Source organism: Glycine soja, chromosome 12, assembly GCF_004193775.1.
Source record: "Glycine soja cultivar W05 chromosome 12, ASM419377v2, whole genome shotgun sequence".
In the NCBI taxonomy this organism is placed as follows: Eukaryota; Viridiplantae; Streptophyta; class Magnoliopsida; order Fabales; family Fabaceae; genus Glycine; species Glycine soja.
The window spans coordinates 13,908,490-13,926,244 of NC_041013.1; the positions used below are offsets into that span (position 1 = coordinate 13,908,490).

Below are 17,755 nucleotides of genomic sequence, written 5' to 3' on the forward strand. Positions count from 1 at the left end.
CTTTTCGACATCGGTATTCAATTAAGAAACGATGTTAAATATTTAATAACCTATAATTAAAAATTGATTAATTAATGATCATTTTTTATATTTTCAATATTAATAACCTTTTACAGATGTGGTTAATTAATAATATAAAAAAGATTATTATCTTATTAATTTTCAAAATTTTGTCCAACCAAAAAAAGGTTGTGTTAATAGAAACAAATTAAAAATAAATTAATAATTATGTAATTAAGAAAAAACTAGTAAAGGAATAAAAAAATGGAGACGTGTTCATTTATGTTCTTTTACACAAGAATAAAGACCTGTACATTTATGTAATTAAGAATGAAGTAGTAATAGGAAACTTTGAAATAAGATTGCGCAATTGGCTTCTATTTTAGTAGTGTAAAGCAAAATATGCTAATTGCCAAATTGTGCTAAGAACTATGCTAAACACGTATAATGGGTAAAACCAAAGCACCTGCAGGGAACAAAAAAAAGGACAATCATTAAACACGTATCTAAAATGCATTAAAATCTTATAAAAGAGATTCATACTGCATATGTAATATTAGTTTATTTGGATAGGTTGGCTTTAAAAAATCAAATAAAGATTATTTAATTGAAATAGTTTTTATGATATCAAACTTATAAAAGATCCAAGTTTATTTGATTTTAATTAGTTATAAATTTTTATTTGATTTTCAATTTAGGTAGGATTTTGACTGTACCTTACTTGAATACTACGATGGTATTCCATATTTAATTTTTCTAAAGGCTTGCATCTCTCTTCCCAATTATATTTCAATGTTGCATATTATCTCTCACACACACATTTATGTTTACTAATCTTATTTATTTTTTTCATTTGTTGGAAAAAAAATTTCGTAATAAAATAATTATTGACATAATTGAGTTTACATTTACATGTTTCAAAATATCACGATGGAAGATACCAGCTGATACGCGGAGGAGCGCTAGGAAGAAGTGTTTATGCTATATAGAGTGCTACATTATCCTTCCGAACAAATGAGTACTTCTGGTACATTTCTTGAAAATCACATTTCCTTTTATATGATTTTACTTGCGAAAACACATTATTTTGTATAGTAATGATTTAGAATTAAACAATATTATTATTATTGTATGCGGTTGTCTATTAATTAATAAATCCAAATGAGGTTGTCTATTAATTAATAATGGGTCTATGAACACACAATAATTCACACTAAAACGTTATTAAACTTAGCTTTTTGGAATTTTTGCACATACCTCATTCCTAGAGTTTTCATCACGGAGGAAGTCAAAGACTCGTTTAGGAGGAACAGGAAGCCAAAAAGAAGTGGCAGCACTAAGAACAATGCCAGGGGGTCTTCCAGGGTCATCCACACTCTTTCGAGCCAGCACTAGTCCTAAAGCCAGTGCAACTCCAAACAATGCATGAAGCCTCACACAGAAGTACTTAGCCATGAAAATCTTATTTTTGTTATGTGAGAATACAACTTAGGTTTAATAGCAAACTATAAGAAATACACCAACAGACAAGTCTATAAGAAAAATTCACTTGCCTTGTAATTGTCTTCGACAAATCTAACTACTAGGTTTCCCATCGGCAAGGTCAATGCACAAAGGAACTAGCACAATCATATTCATAACCAAAAGAATAAATCATGAGCACATGGTCCAAAATAACAGCTACACCTTTAAAGAAGGGAAAAAAATAAAGAATGAGATGCAAAAAATTGGTTGAGTTTAGAAGTACATACTATACAAGTGAGAGGAAGTGCCTTGATTAGACCAAAAGCAACCAAAAGAGCATAGAGCATAAAGATTGCCCCTTTCACTACCTCTGCACCTTTTTTAGTGCCAAGTCTAACCTGAAAGAGAAATGGAAAATAAGTAACATAGGTAGATTCACAGCATTAACATGGATTAGAAAAAAGTTCAATTTAAAGAAAGTGCAGTTACCAAAGGTGACATTTTCCCAACCTCCCTGTCTCCTTCCACCTGTGTTGTGAATAAAAACATGTCACCTAATCAAAGTTCCTAAAAATTGGAAATTAAAATTCAAAAAATGAATATACCTGATGGAAATGACTGCAAAACAAGATAAGAGATGTTGTGAAGCCAACAAGAATTGATGCTGAAAGAATCGTTCCACTTAAGGGGAAATGGTTCATCACACTGTCCAAATCATTCCATATCTAAACCATGAAAAATCAAATATTATAAGACATTCTAATTAGGTAGCTGAGGTAACCTTGAACTGCCATGTAATAAATAAAAAGCACAAGTGGCAAAAGGCCCAAATGCTGCAAAGCACAAGGGCTCTCCCAGCCCCTGGTAGCTTAACCGAAATGGTGGACACTGCAACAACAATTGGCCAAGCACAGAAAATTGCAAGTTAATGACTCCTGAATAACTTTCCAACATGATTATGATGTCAGCAAAAACTTGTACCTGATATATATAGCCACAAATAATTGCACAAACAAGAAACAATATTGAACGTATGTTTCTTTCCACAACAATATTGACAGAGATCCATTCAGAGAAAGATGAACAACGCATAGCAAAGCTTGTTCTTGTGAACTGATCCAAAGATGAATTCAATAACAATAACAAAAGCCAAAGTCAACAATAATAACAATTTAAAACATGTCAGGCACAAATATATTAAACTACAACATCATAAATTAGAAAAGTTTGCATTCAATACAAACAAAATGACAGATCTCAGCATTGCAAAAAATAAAAACTTAAAAAACATCTAAGCAAACTTGCCAATGACACGATCAAAGAGGTTCACAAGCTCATTCAGATGATCCTCAAACACCTCTATTTCATACGGCTGATTATCACCCTCTAGCAAATCTGTCACCTTCGAAATTACAGATTTGATTTTCTCCCTTTCTTGTAAACAAAGCTTTGAACTGATATTCTTATTATTCAATGCATTCCTCATCTTGTAAACATAGTCATCCAAAGCATTCATTGTATTAGCCTTCTTCATGAACTTCCTATCATCAACCTGATAATTCTCAGCTTCATGAATCATTCTTATAATCTCCTCAGCTGAAAGCCTTTTTTGGTCATTGGTTATGGTAATCTCATTCCTATAACCAGTGGTTGTTTCTTCCACAGAAACAGATAGAAGGCCGTTTACATCTATAGTAAAGCATACATCCTAGACTGCAGAAATACTATAAATTCCATGAGGCAGGGGCAGGGGGCCTAGATTAGTGAATGAAGTTTATCAATAAATAACCTGCAGAAATTGTCCTAATATGCATGAACAAATAGGAGAAGTTGAGCAAGCTATGTAACATGTAAAGTCAAAAAATAATGCTTACAATCTCCTCCTAGACTGTACCACGAGATATGTCACTAAGGTAATCAACTTCGTCCAAAACAATCACATCAACATTTACAAGTCCACTTCTAGAAGAAACATTACCAACACTGCATGAAAAGCAGTCGTCAATAAGTACTCACATTCTGCCGCAGCCTCCCCAATCAGCGTCTTCCTGCTGCTCGTCGGAGCGGAAACCACCACCGAGAAGCCTCTCAAAAAAGCCAGTATCGCTTGCCGCTGAAACTCAACAAAAACAAATCAAGACCTCAACACACAAGTTTCGAATTTCTCGAAAACGAAGAGAAATAAAAACAAACGGTGAACGAACCTGAAACTTGTCGATGCGGAAGTCGTAGACTGAGGCGAGCTCATCGACGTCGAATTTGAGGGAATACGTCAGCCTCGTTGGAAGCTTCACCCGAAACGTCATCGTATTCGTCGGTAGAAACGTTGTCTTAGTCTTGGTCTTCTTCTTCATCGTCTTCTTCGTCCTCCTCGGCGTCGGAGAAGGCGCGAAAGGTGGAGGTCGGGGACTTCAAGGAGAAGGAGGCGTGGAATTTGAGGAAAAAGGAAGGGATCGAGGGCGAAGGAGAGAGAAACGTGTGGAGAAGACCTAAAGGCCTCATTGAGGAGTTCTTTGCCCGAAAGAGAGAGAGAAGCGAGAATAAGTTCAGATAGGAATAAAAAGCAAAAAAAACCCAATACCACAACGGGTTTGTTTAAAAACGTTGTTGAATAGAATAAGTTACATCGTTTTTGTTAAAAAACGATGTTGTTCACAATTCATGTTACTTGCAGTTCAACAACGGTGTTCCAAAAACGATGTTGTAACGCGTAAATAACATCATTTCTTGCAAAAACGTTGTTAAAATAAATCACTTATTTACTAAAATGCCATTGCCTCTTAAATAACATCGTTTTTGGAACCACCGATGTTGAATGTGCGTTGTAGAATATTATTATTTTAGTAGTGGATCCTCCCCCATCCCATCCCTAACCTCACAAGTGGGACCCACTCCCTCCTTTCCCCTAATCATCTTCACCTTCTCAAACTCAAAAGCCAATCTCAACGCATCATTCAATGAACTAGGATTGCATGAGAACCCATTCACATAACTCCTCCCTCAACCCATCAACAAACACTCCCTTAAGTTTAGAATCCATTGCAGCCTAAGAAAATTAGACCTAACACCTTCCCTCTGACCTTGATGTTGTTAGATATTTATTAGAAAAATAATAATAACAAGTTTTATGAGCCTTAAATTGTGGAAGATGAAAGTTGTAAAGTTATAAGTTACAAAGTCTTGAATAAGCAATTATGTGAGCATTCAGTATTCTTGAATAAGCAAATTATATGAGTAGTCACTCTATTCTAGTATAAATAGGTAATCATACTCTTGTATTTTGTGTAGCAAATGAAATAAAATCTTCTTCTTCTTCCAACAAAGTGGTATCAAAGCAATGAAGCAAAATATTTGAAGGCTAGCATAAAAGATGAATCATGGTGTTGGCATATGAGATTTGGGCACTTGAATTTTGGAGCACTAAAATCCTTAGGAGAGGAGAAGATGGTGAAAGGGATGTCTCACATCAACCATCCTAATCAATTGTGTGAAGCATGTCTCCTTGGAAAGCATGCAAGAAGGAGTTTTCCAAAAGAAGCTAATTCAAGAGCAAAAGAGTCTCTCCAACTTGTTTACACCGATGTGTGTGGCCCAATCAATCCTCCTTCATGTGGTAACAATAAATATTTCTTGCTTTTTATTGATGATTATAGTAGAAAAACTTGGGTTTATTTTCTAAAGCAAAAATTTGAGGCATTTGTAGTTTTTAAAAATTTTAAAGCTCTTGTGAAAAAGGAGAGTAGTTATGTAATCAAAGCTCTAAGATCCGATAGAGGTGGCGAATTCACATCAAAAGAATTTAATGAATTTTGTGAAAAATATGGGATTCGTCACCCTTTAACGGTTCCTAGATCTCCACACCAAAATGGGGTAGCGGAGAGAAAAAATAGAACTATTCTTAATGTGACTAGATGTATGTTGAAGGCTAAAAATATGCCAAAGGAATTTTGGGCCGAAGTTGTTGCATGTGCCGTTTATTTGTCCAATCGCTCCCCAACAAAGAATGTCAAAGATCAAACACCACAAGAAGCATGGAGTGGAGTGAAGCCAAGAGTTGATAACTTGAGAGTATTTGGGAGCATTGCATATGCTCATGTACCCGACCAAGGAAGATTCAAGCTTGATGATCGGAGTGAGAAACATGTGTTCATTGGCTATGATGTAAGCTAAAAAGGCTACAAATTGTACAATCCAAACAATGGAAAGACAATTGTGAGCCGAGATGTCGAGTTCTATGAAGAAGGCACATGGAATTGGGAGGAGAAAGAAGACACTTATGATTTTTTCCCGTACTTTGAAGAAATAGATGAAGAAGCCTTGACTCCAAATGATTCAATTCCAGCACTTTCACCAACTCCTTCAACCAATGAAGCCTCATCATCTTCCGAAGGGAGTTCAAGTGAAAGGCCAAGAAGAATGAGAAATATTTAAGAATTATATGATGAAACTGAAGTTATAAATGATTTGTTTTGTCTTTTTGTTGACAGTGAACCCTTAAACTTTGATGAAGCAATGAAAGACAAAAGGTGGAGACAAGCCATGGAAGAAGAAATCAAAGCCATTGAGAAGAACAACACTTGGGAGTTATCAAGCCTTTCTAAAGGTCATGAAGCAATTAGAGTTAAATGGGTGTTCAAAATCAAGAAGAATGCAAAAGGAGAGGTTGAGAGACACAAAGCAAGACTTGTAGCTAAAGGCTACAAGCAACAATATGGAGTTGATTATGATGAAGTGTTTGCACCAGTTGCCTGCATGGAGACCATTCGTCTTCTTATTTCCTTGGCAGCTCAAATGAAGTGGAGAATTTTTCAGCTTGATGTAAAATCGGCATTTCTAAATGGTTATCTTGAAGAAGATGTCTATGTTGAACAACCAATGGGTTTTGTCATCAAAGGTCAAGAAGGAAAAGTCTTGAAATTGAACAAGGCGTTGTATGGTCTAAAGCAAGCACCGAGGGCATGGAATACTCGCATTGACAAGTACTTCCAAGACAATGGGTTTGTTCGTTGTCAAAATGAGTATGCTCTTTATGTTAAAACTTTTAATAATGGTGATGTCTTATTTATTTGTCTTTATGTGGATGACCTTATCTTTACCGGCCATAACCCAAATTTGTTTGAAGACTTCGAGGAGTCCATATCTCATGAATTTGATATGACAGATATGGGACTCATGTCATATTACTTGGGAATGGAAGTGAAGCAAACGGAGAATGGTATCTTTGTCTCACAAGGAAGCTACACAAAAGAAGTGTTGAAGAAATTTAATATGCTTGATTGCAATCCCGTGAACACACCTATGGAAGGTGGCTTGAAGTTATCAAAGTTTGATGAAGGAGAGAAGGTAGACTCCACGATCTTCAAGATTCTTGTGGGGAGTTTAAGGTATCTAACCAATACAAGGCCCGATATTCTATATGCGGTGGGAGTTGTGTGTAGCTTTACGGAGGCTCCTACCTCTCCTCATCTAAAAGCCGCAAAAAGAATTCTTCGTTACTTGAAGGGTACAATTGATTTTGGATTATTTTATTCTCCCTCCAATAACTATAAGCTTGTGGGATTTTGTGATAGTGATTTTGCCGGATATGTTGATGATAGAAAAAGTACTACCGGATTTGTATTTTTTATGGGTGATTGTGTTTTTACATGGAGTTCTAAGAAGCAAGGCATTGTGACACTTTCTACATGTGAAGCCGAGTATGTAGCTGCAACTTCTTGCACATGTCATGCCATTTGGCTAAGAATATTGTTGGAGGAACTTCAGTTGTTGCAAAAGAAAAGCACAAAGATCTATGTTGATAATAGATCTACACAAGAGCTTGCCAAGAATCCGGTGTTCCATGAACGAAGTAAGCATATAGATACAAGGTATCATTTCATTAGAGAGTGCATTACCAAGAAAGAAGTAGAATTGACTCATGTGAAAACTCAAGATCAAGTTGCGGATATTTTCACCAAGCCTCTCAAATTTGAAGATTTTCGAAGATTGCGAGCAAGACTTGGTGTGCAAAAGAATTTTCCAATTAAGGGAAGATGTTAGATATTAATTAGAAAAATAATAATAACAAGTTTTATGAGCCTTAAATTGTGGAAGATGAAAGTTGTTAAGTTGTAAGTTACAAAGTCTTGATTAAGCAATTATGTGAGCATTCACTATTCTTGAATAAGCAAATTATGTGAGTAGTCACTCTATTCTAGTATAAATAGGAGATCATACTCTTGTATTTTGTGTAGCAAATGAAATAAAATCTTCTTCTTCTTCCAACAGATGTATCCCCTCAAGCTCTGACCTTAACTCTTCAACAGGTCCCACGTAGTAGTATGCTCGCAAAAAGGAAAAGATCCTCATCTGGATGTCCCCACCTAACACCTCCATGTTGAGGTCGTACTAGAGAGCATGCAGCCTCGTCTTTGAGCATCATGAAGAAGATCCTCATCTGGATGTCCATGGGGGAATCGTTGTTCGCTCTGCACAATTTGTTGAAACAACTCAAGTGGGTGACCGGAGACTCGCTCGACGTGCCACGAAAGACGGGTAATGAAGCAATCTCCCATAGGAAGAAGAATTTGGTGAACGGTTGCGAAGATCAGAAGTGGAGATTGAAGGGGTGGTTTAGGGAACCCGTAATGAACCTGCCACCTGACAATACTCATGGAAGGGCTGAGTCAGCAGAAGAGAGAGGAAAGGAGAAGTTAGGTACAAATGATCCAAGAAATGTGGGTGTGAGGAAAGGTAGCAGAGTGCTCCTAGCCAATAGCAGGCTGAGGGATTTTGGGTGAAAAGTTGGTTGTTGAAAGGGAAAGGGTAATCATTGGGAGGGGAGGATATGTGAATTGTGATTTTTTTCTCTCCCTCTGAATATTTCCTATATTTCTTCCTTATTTGTCCTTTCTTCTAGTTTTCAAATAGGAATTGTACTATTCTTCTCAGCTACACTAGTTGAGAGTTGATATTGCGTTGCCATAGCAATAAAAACGTACAATCATTTTTCCATTTTTTCCTCTGTTGTATTACATATCGTACATTGGTGCTCTTGTCACATCATGGCAGAGAATACACGCCTAAGAGAACTACAAGTTGAGGTCAAGAAAAATGCAAACATTATTGAGAAAAAAATATATCAATCTACAAGAAAAGATGCACCATATGCAACTGGCAAAGGAGTCCAAGTTCAATCGCATCACAGAAGCATTGACAACTTTGTTGCAACGCCAAACGCCCCCTCCAGATTCTTCCCATGTTGGTTCGAACTCACCGAAACCATCATTCCAAGTGCGCTCTGTTAAGCTTGATTTTCCGCGTTTTGATGGAAAAAATGTAAGGGATTGGGTTTTTAGAGTAGAACAATTCTTTGATTATTATGAAACGCCTGATTATGATCGTTTAACCATTGCTTTGGTTCATCTTGACCAAGATGTGATTCCATGGTTCAAAATGATGCAAAGAGCTAATCCTTTTCCCTTTTGGCGAGTTTTCACAAGGGCCCTCAAGATGGATTTTGGTCCTTCTGTTCATGAGTGTCCTAAATCCACTTTGTTTAAGTTGATGCAAACTGGTACTGTGAATAGTATATGGAATTTACAGCCCTTACTAACAGAGTGGACGGTTTGTAATAGTATATGGAATTTACAGCCCTTACTAACAGAGTGGACGGTTTGAGCACAGACGCTTTGATGGATTGCTTTCTTAGCAGTTTAAAGTGAACATATGCAGCGATGTCCGAGCCATGTCCCCTACTACTTTGCCCAAAGCAGCAGCACTAGCCAAATTGTTTGAGGAATGGTATGAACCAAATTCCAAACCAAAATTCTCCAATAGCCAAGCCAGAACCTCAAACACCAACCAGCCTTACCCGAAATACTCTTACAACCCCATCAAGGCCGATGTTCCAAACACCAACCCCAAAGCTAACCAATCACCCTTATTACGTACCCCAAATTCCAAACCATTGAACCAAACCCAAAACAAACCAAAGATTAAATACATCTCCCAAGCCGAAATGCAAGTTAGGAGGGATAAAGGGTTGTCTTATTGGTGTGACGACAAATTTTCCTTCTCCCTCAAATGTCCCAACAAGCAGCTCATGATGTTGCAACTTACAGATGATAGTGATCTTAACGAAGAGATTAAACCACCTGACATAGACATTGCTACTGCTGAAATGCCACGTGGGGCACACCACCTATCTCTTAATGCCATGAAGGGATTCCATGGTGTTGGCACTATTCGATTTACTGGTAATATTGGAAACATTCGAGTGCAGATTTTGGTTGATGGTGATAATTCTGAATCGTTCCTACAGCCTAGAATTGCAATGTTCCTCAAGTTACCAATTGAACCCGAGCCTCATTTTAGGGTCTTGGTGGGAAATGGCCAAATAATGGAAACTGAAGGATGGGTTAAGCAGTTGGCAGTAGACATTCAGGGACAAAAATTATTGGTTCCTGTATATTTGCTACCTGTTTCGGGAGCTGACCTTATTCTGGGATCACCTTGGCTAGCCACACTAGGTCCCCATGTTGCTGATTATGCAGCCTTGACACTCAAATTTTTCTACCATGGGAACTTTCTTACATTGCAGGGAGAAGTTTCCAGTACTCCTACTCAAGCTCACCTTCACCAACTCAAAAGGTTGCATGATACTAGTGCCATTTCTAATAGTTTTGCTATCCACATGATGCAACATGATAATCCTGATGACATTCTTACTTAGTTTCCTGTGTATATTGCTCCTGAGATAGCGACCTTGCTGCATACCTATAAAGTGGTTTTTCATACACCTACGGGTTTTCCAGAATCAGGGATCAAAACCATGCCATTCCCCTCCACCCCAATTCAAAGTCGGTTAAAGGAGCACATTGAAAAGATGGTACATGAGATGCTAGAATAAGGCATCATTCAACCAAGAACTAACCCTTTTTCATCACCTATTGTCTTAGTTAAGAAAAATTATGGTAAGTGGAGGTTTTGTACTGATTATCAAGCTTTAAAGGCTATAACTATCAAGGAGTTGTTCTACGATGATGCGTTGGACCAATGGCAGAATAATATGAAGCAGATTCGAATGATGATTGGTGGTGTCTACGAGTTATGTTGGATTTGGATTTGATTTTGTCATCAACAATGGTGTCTAAGAATTGAAGAAAATTATTATAATCACAGTGATGTTTGGTTTAGAAGAAAAATTAACCGCCTGTGACCATTATTTGCTTCTTTGTTTTGGTTGGAGGGTACCGTTAATTGGATGTGATATTTTGTTGGGCTTTATTTTGTATGAATGTCATATTACTCATTTGTTTTGGGGTTTTTACTTCCTACATATCCTCTTTTACTACCTGCACCTCCTTATTTTGAAATATTCCAATGCTGTCCTTGCCTCTTTTAAGTTTGTTTGACCCACCTTCTTACTTTGGAACGAAGTTGTAGGTAGGAGGAAGGCGTGGGTCAACTTCGGTTCCTCTTCGTCAGAGTCACAGTCGCTGTTACATAAAGGTGAGTTCTTAGATTTTTTAAGGTATGTTGGAGTAAGTTTCTCCAAAAAATGCTTTTAGAAAAAGAAAATAAAAAAAAGAAATAAAATGAATTTTTCCTTAAATTAAAATGAGCCTTACATTAGTAAATCATTAGATGCCTTTTATTTTTTAGAGAAATTATATGAGAAATTTTCTAGAAAATAATTTATAATTAACTAATGGAGAAGTTCATCCCATTATATCTTCTAATTATCTTCTCTTAAAAATATTTTTTTAAAAAATTACCCAAATAAGTCTTAACCGATCTGGTTATACTATGAATTATATAATTTGGAATAAAAAAAAGCATTTGTGAATCATGCGTTCTATAGTAATAAAGATATAAATATGGATCAAATGATCCAGAGTCATTGTTATATTCCGAAGTTCACATTACGGAATTATATATGCATTATTCTGGAATGGATAACCTGAAATTATACATATATATATATATATATATATATAGATATAGATATATAATTTCGGAACATGCAATCCGAAAATGTAAAGTTATTCAGGAACAATTGATCCGCAATTATATACAGGTAAAATTTTGGAATCATCAATCTGTAACATAAGTTTTTTATGTACTACATCTGAATGTGTGATTCACATTTGTTTTTTTTTTTTGGAAATGCACATTCTTTATTTCGAAATCCTTAAAAATCACTTTCGGATTGGTTTCCGCAGTATGTCTAGTTTTTCGTGTACTAAAAAATATATTTTCTTACAATGAATTGAATTAACAATCTTGCTATTGCAATGAGTGAACTGAATTAACAGATTGAAATAATCAATTAAAGTGATATTTAGACCAAAAAAATAATCAAAGTGACACATTCATAAAAGTTAAACCCTAAACAAAATAATAAAACTATCAAGTAAGCCTCTTAGTTAGATTACAACTAGTTTTTATTTTGCTTCCTCTTGGTCACCCCTTATGTTGTCATCTCTATCACTTTTAATATAATGTGTAATGTTTAAAACATGTGAGAATATCTTTGGACAACAAAGTGTATATAGTGACTATCACCTCATTTAAAAGTTTTTATCACTAAAGCTAGAATAAGTCCTAACAAATAGGACACGCCATCGACTTCAATTAACACCCTACTATTTCTTGAGACAGACTTTCTCACTAAAAGAATGAGACAAATGATATTATATTTCAATTGTTCAGTGATATACTCGATAACTTTTGTAGGTGGATGATAAAACCAGTTAGAAAAAAAAATTACACTAGAGAGGATAGATTTGGGTGAATTTTGATTCATGTAGAAAACATGAATTTTGATTCATACAATAACTAAAATATCCGAAATTCAATAAGAGAGTAAGAAAAATGAAATATTTCATTTTTTAGTTGTCTTGTTAGATTTTGGGTATTTAAGTTCTTTTTTGGGTTATGTTTTCTGAAAGAATCAAAATTCGGTCATATCTAATCCCGTATGGTATCCTATATTTTTTTTTCTCACTACTATTTTTATCATGCACCTGCAAAAGTTATCTGATATATGGTGGACAATCGGAATATAATATGCTTTATATAATTTATCTTAGTTGGATTGTCAATAATAATAAGTTGTTAATTGAATATGACGTTGTGTCATATTTATTAAGACCGATTCTAGCTTTAGTAACGAAAACTTTTAAAGATGATGTGATAGTCACAATATACACTTTGTTGTCTAGGAGTGCTCTCGCATATTTTAAATACTACATGATTTAATCTAAGAATGACAAAAACGACGAAAAAGTTGACAAGAGAGCAAGCAAGAGAAAAACTAGAGTTGTGATCCATGTTAAATATATTATAAATATATTGGTCAACGTAGATAAATAGTTTCCTATTTTATAGCCTTTTGTTAAGTGTATAATTTGGGATATTGCTTCCTATTTTATAGCCTTCTGTTAAGCGTATATTTTGGGATATTGATTCCTAATTTGTAGCCTTCGGTTAAGCTTTTTATTAGGCATATATGTTGTATATATTCTGAGGAAATCAAGGTGAATGACAATGAGAATATTCCTGATAATTTACATGGTATCAGTTTGCCTAGGGTTTTTCTTTCTCTGTCTTCCGCTTGCCCTAGCTCTGTGTTCCTTGCCCGTCGTCTTCCTTAATCTCCCTTTCCTCTCTTTGTTCTCTTCTCTCAATGGCTTCCAACAAAACTTCTTTTCATCCGGCTCTTGCCGTTTCAAACATCAGGAATCATGTTTCCATTGTTCTTGAAATGGAAAACGTTCAATATTCGACGTGGACGGAACTCTTCAAGATTCATGCACGCTCAACCAAGGTGCTTGATCATATCATACCTCCGGCCAACGGCACGGGGATGATTCCTTCTACCGAGGAAGAGAGGGAGCTATGGTCAACTTTGGATGCCACAGTTTTTTCGTGGATTTATGCTACCATTTCTAGTGACTTATTGCACACCATTATTGAGCTCGACTCTACGGCTATGGAGGCTTGGGATAGATTGCGTGATATATTCCAAGATAATCAACATTCTCGTGCCATTACCTTGGAGCAAGAATTCTCCGCTACTTCTATGGAGAATTTTCCAAATGTTTTCTCTTATTGTCTTCGTCTCAAATCTCTAGCAGATTAATTGAAGAGCGTTGGGGCTTCGTGTGGAAGCAAAGCTTCATGATGAATCAAAAATGATTCAAAGGTGTTTTGATGATAACAATGATGACAACAAAAGATGATGACAAAGGTGATGAACAAAAAGCTCAAAAGATCAAAGAACAACTCAAGTGAATCAAAGAACATCTCAAGTGAATCAAGAACAAGTCAAGAGTTCAAGAATCAAGAAGAATTCAAGACTCAAGAAGAAAGCCTATCAAAGAACAACTCAAGTATATCAAAGAACATCTCAAGTGAATCAAGAACAAGTCAAGAGTTCAAGAATCAAGAAGAATTCAAGACTCAAGAAGAAAGCCTACAATCAAGAATCAAGATTCAAGATTCAAGATCTCAAGAATCAAGATCAAGATTCAAGACTCAAGATTCAAGAATGAAGAAAAGACTCAATCAAGATAAGTATTAAAAAGTTTTTCAAAACTTTGAATAACACATGAGTTTTTGACAAAACCTTTACCAAAGAGTTTTTACTCTCTGGTAATCGATTATCATATTGTTGTAATCGATTACCAGTAGCAAAATGAATTTGAAAAAGTTTTTCAAACTGAATTTACAACGTTCCAAATATTTTCAAAAGGCTGTAATCGATTACAATGTTTTGGTAATCGATTACCAGTGTCCTTGAACGTTGAAATTCAAATTCAAATGTGAAGAGTCACATCCTTTCACATAAAAGCTTTGTGTAATCGATCACACTTATTTGGTAATCGATTACCAGTGTTTGTTTCTGAAAAATCTAAAGATGTAATTCTTCAAAAAGGTTTTGACTTTTTCAAATGGGTTTTAAGTTTTTCTAAAAGTTATAACTCTTCTTAATGGCCTTCTTGACCAGACATTAAAAGTCTATAAAAGCAAGGCCTTGTTTTGCATTTTTAATCAATCTTTCTAACAACAATCTTGAATACTTTTCCAATCAATTCTTTACAAGCCTTGAATCTCTTTGAACTTCTTCTTCTTCTTCTTTGTACCAAAAGCTTTCTGAAATTTTCTGGTTTTCCAAACCTTGAAAACTTGTGCTATTCATCTTTTTCATTCTCTTCTCCCTTTGCTAAAAAGAATTCGCCAAGGACTAACCGCCTGAATTCTTTTTGTGTCTCTCTTCTCCCTTTTCCAAAAGAACAAAGGACTGACCGCCTGAATTCTTTTGTGTTTCCCTTCTCCCTTGTCAAAGAATTCAACACGACACAGTCTGAGAATTCTTTTGATTCTTCCCATTCCCTAATACAAAAGCGTTCAAAGGTTTAACCGCCTGAGAATTCTTTTGTATCCCCATTCACAAAGTATCAAAGGTTTAACAGCCTGAGATCTTTGTCTTAACACATTGGAGGGTACATCCTTTGTGGTACAAGTAGAGGGTACATCTACTTGGGTTTGACTGAGAACAAGAGAGGGTACATCTCTTGTGGATCAGTTCTAGTGGAGGGTACATGCACTAGGGTTTCAAAGAGAACAAGGGAGGGTACATCCCTTGTGGATCTTTGCTTGTAAAAGGATTTTTACAAGGTTGAAAGAAATCTCAAGGACCGCAGGTCGCTTGGGGATTGGAGGTAGGCACGGGTTGTTGCAGAACCAGTATAAAAACTCTTGTGTGTTTGTTTCCTTCTTCCCTACTCTTTTACTTTCCACTGTGCATTTAATTTTCGCTTTTACTTTCTGTTAAGTTTCTCTTCTACTCCATATTCTCTTAACAACAAAAGTAAAAGCCTTAAAAGAGTAATTTTTTAATTGGTAAAGTTTTAGGAATAATTAATTCAACCCCCCCCTTCTTAATTATTCTGAGGCCACTCGATCCAACACTTCGGTGTCTGATAGTCGACTGGTATTGCAATTGGTTGGGGGTCTTACACAACTGTACCGTGGAGTGGGTGCGTTGATCCGTCAAAGCAACCCCCTTCCTCCCTTTTACAAGGCTCGTTCCATGCTCACTCTTGAGGAGGCCGGGATGGCAAAGGAAGCAGCCACTGAGTCTGCTATGATCGCCTCTTCGATTAATGATGGGTCCCCACAACTTACAAAATTAGGACATTCGAAGGGAAAAAATGGTGCGCAACATTCTGGTGGCGGACAACGCAACAACGGGGGAGGTCGGAAGAATGTAGGTTCTGGTGGTGGCCAGAACTCGACCGGCGGTAAAGGCGGTGGTCGGGGGCAGTCCTCTGGTGGCCACGATGAAACCACTCCTCCGCAATGGCAGCAACGACAACCATTTTCATGGGGATGGTATAATCCTACCTAGCCTATTCCTCCTTGTCCATTTCCAAATTAAGGATGGGCTCGGCCCAATACTCCTCAACAGCGCTAGGCAGGTTTGCTAGGCCCAAAACCGCCTCAGTAGGCCTATGTACATCAAGCAGCATCGCCTAATCCTCATGGGTAGTCTGGTTCGTACGCTCCTACCAATATCGAGGCAGCAATGCACACCATGTCCCTTAACCAACCCGACCCGTCATGGTACATGGACACCGGTGCTACATCTCACATGACTTCCTCTACCGGTAATCTCTTGTCTTATTTTAATTTAAACAATCATCCTAATACTAATATTATTGTTGGTAATGGTCACACGATTCCAATTCTTGGCTATGGTCATACTAATTTGTCTTCCCCGTGTCAATCCCTCTCCCTTAACAATGTTCTTTATGCTCCTAAACTGATTAAAAATCTCGTTTCTGTTAGAAAGTTTACAAAAGATAATTCAGTGTCTGTTGAGTTTGATCCCTTTGGGTTTTCTGTGAAGGATTATCGGACAGGGATGTCAATAATGAGATGTGATAGCCGCAGAGACCTGTATCCAATTTCCTATTCCCTCAACAATCAAGCTTCCTCTTCTACATTTGCCGCCATCTCTCCTAAGCTTTGGCATGATCGTTTGGGTCACCCAGTGTCTCCTATCTTCGATGTGCTTTGGAAGAATAAAAGCATTGATTGTAATAAACTTTCTAGTTCTAGTATTTGTGGTTCATGTGTTCTTGGTAAACATATTAAGTTGCCATTTGTTTCTTCCTCTTCGAATACTACTATGCCATTTGATATTCTACATAGTGATCTTTGGACCTCTCCCGTTTTGAGTTCTTTGGGACATAGATATTACGTTTTATTTCTTGATGATTTTTTGAACTATTTATGGACTTTTCCTATAGGTCAGAAATCTGATGTGTATGACATATTTTTGACTTTTAAAGCCCATATTTCTACTCAATTTGAGTGTAATATAAAAAATGTCCAATGTGATAATGGTAGAGAGTTTGCTAATAATTCTTTTTGGCATTTTTGTCAAACTGATGGCATGTCATTACGTCTTTCTTGCCCTCACACTTCTTCTCAAAACGGGAAAGCCGAATGCAAAATTCAGACTATAAACAATATGTCTCATACTCTTCTTGCTCATGCATCTCTTCCTCCATCATTTTGGCATCATGCTCTCCAAATGGTAACCTATCTTCTTAATGTGCTTCCAAGTAAATTGTTGGGAAATAAGTCTTCGCTTGAGGTTCTTTACACAAGGGTCCCTTCTTATGATCATATCCGGGTTTTTGGGTGTTTGTGTTACCCTCTCATTCCGTCTACAACTATTAATAAGTTGCAACCAAGGTCTACTCCTTGTGTCTTCCTCGGGTATCCAACCCACCATCGTGGTTACAAGTGTTATGATTTGTCGTCTCATAAAATTATTATTTGTCGCCATGTCTTGTTTGATGAGCATACTTTTCCGTTTGCTAGTTTGCATTCCCCAAAATCCCATACATATGATTTCATTGACGAAGGATTATCCCCTTATGTCATTCACCATCTTCACCAACTTACTCCAACTCCTTCTTCTCAGCCCAACGTGCCAAGTGAGCCCAACTCATCCCCTCCTGACCCAATTTCCTCACAAATCACTCCTGCCCAAACACAAATCGATCCCTTTCCTACTAATTCTCCTATCCAACAGTCTAGGGTCGTGACCCATAGCCAGCATGGGATATATAAACCCAATAAAAAATATTCCATGCATACTACGGTTGAGAGGTCTCCATTGCCTCGAAATCCAATCACGGCTCTTTGTGATCCTAATTAGAAAATGGCCATGGATGATGAATATAATGCTCTTGTTAAAATAAGACGTGGGAGTTGGTGCCCCGTCCTC

The 17,755-nt window shown here is 36.7% G+C and overlaps 4 protein-coding genes across 4 annotated transcripts; 1 reads left to right on the forward strand and 3 right to left on the reverse strand.

Moving 5' to 3' along the window:
• Positions 1-267: 267 nt before the first annotated feature.
• LOC114379640 (2-carboxy-1,4-naphthoquinone phytyltransferase, chloroplastic-like) lies at positions 268-3,316 on the reverse strand. Its single transcript, XM_028338327.1, has 7 exons — positions 2,446-3,316; positions 2,246-2,352; positions 2,070-2,169; positions 1,954-1,992; positions 1,752-1,862; positions 1,258-1,619; positions 268-466 (listed from the first exon to the last, which is right to left on the reverse strand). Exons 1-6 carry the CDS (start codon positions 2,554-2,556, stop codon positions 1,533-1,535), a joined length of 555 nt encoding a protein of 184 aa, XP_028194128.1. The 5' UTR covers positions 2,557-3,316; the 3' UTR covers positions 268-466; positions 1,258-1,532.
• Positions 2,756-3,314, reverse strand: LOC114378787 (heat shock 70 kDa protein-like). Its single transcript, XM_028337408.1, has 2 exons — positions 3,254-3,314; positions 2,756-3,153 (listed from the first exon to the last, which is right to left on the reverse strand). The coding sequence occupies exons 1-2, from the start codon at positions 3,312-3,314 to the stop codon at positions 2,756-2,758; spliced, it is 459 nt and encodes a 152-aa protein (XP_028193209.1).
• Positions 3,317-3,327: 11 nt separating the features above from the next.
• On the reverse strand, positions 3,328-3,992 carry LOC114379641. Its single transcript, XM_028338328.1, has 2 exons — positions 3,669-3,992; positions 3,328-3,577 (listed from the first exon to the last, which is right to left on the reverse strand). Exons 1-2 carry the CDS (start codon positions 3,816-3,818, stop codon positions 3,413-3,415), a joined length of 315 nt encoding a protein of 104 aa, XP_028194129.1. The 5' UTR covers positions 3,819-3,992; the 3' UTR covers positions 3,328-3,412.
• A 9,143-nt stretch (positions 3,993-13,135) lies between these two features.
• Positions 13,136-13,591, forward strand: LOC114378788. The gene has a single exon (XM_028337409.1). It carries the CDS (start codon positions 13,136-13,138, stop codon positions 13,589-13,591), a length of 456 nt encoding a protein of 151 aa, XP_028193210.1.
• Positions 13,592-17,755: the final 4,164 nt, after the last annotated feature.

Excerpts from the sequence above, each read along its gene's own strand:
- LOC114379640 (XM_028338327.1), bottom strand. The coding sequence starts at position 2,556 with ATGCGTTGTTCATCTTTCTCTGAATGGATCTCTGTCAATATTGTTGTG. Across the intron at positions 2,353-2,445 it reads TTTGTGGCTATATATATCAG|TGTCCACCATTTCGGTTAAG; the intron begins GTACAAGTTTTT and ends TTGTTGTTGCAG. Across the intron at positions 1,620-1,751 it reads CACTTCCTCTCACTTGTATA|TTCCTTTGTGCATTGACCTT; the intron begins GTATGTACTTCT and ends TGATTGTGCTAG.
- LOC114378787 (XM_028337408.1), bottom strand. The coding sequence starts at position 3,314 with ATGTTACATAGCTTGCTCAACTTCTCCTATTTGTTCATGCATATTAGG. Across the intron at positions 3,154-3,253 it reads TATTAGGACAATTTCTGCAG|ATGTAAACGGCCTTCTATCT; the intron begins GTTATTTATTGA and ends GCTTTACTATAG.
- LOC114379641 (XM_028338328.1), bottom strand. The coding sequence starts at position 3,818 with ATGAAGAAGAAGACCAAGACTAAGACAACGTTTCTACCGACGAATACG. Across the intron at positions 3,578-3,668 it reads TCCGCATCGACAAGTTTCAG|CGGCAAGCGATACTGGCTTT; the intron begins GTTCGTTCACCG and ends GTTGAGTTTCAG.
- LOC114378788 (XM_028337409.1), top strand. The coding sequence starts at position 13,136 with ATGGCTTCCAACAAAACTTCTTTTCATCCGGCTCTTGCCGTTTCAAAC.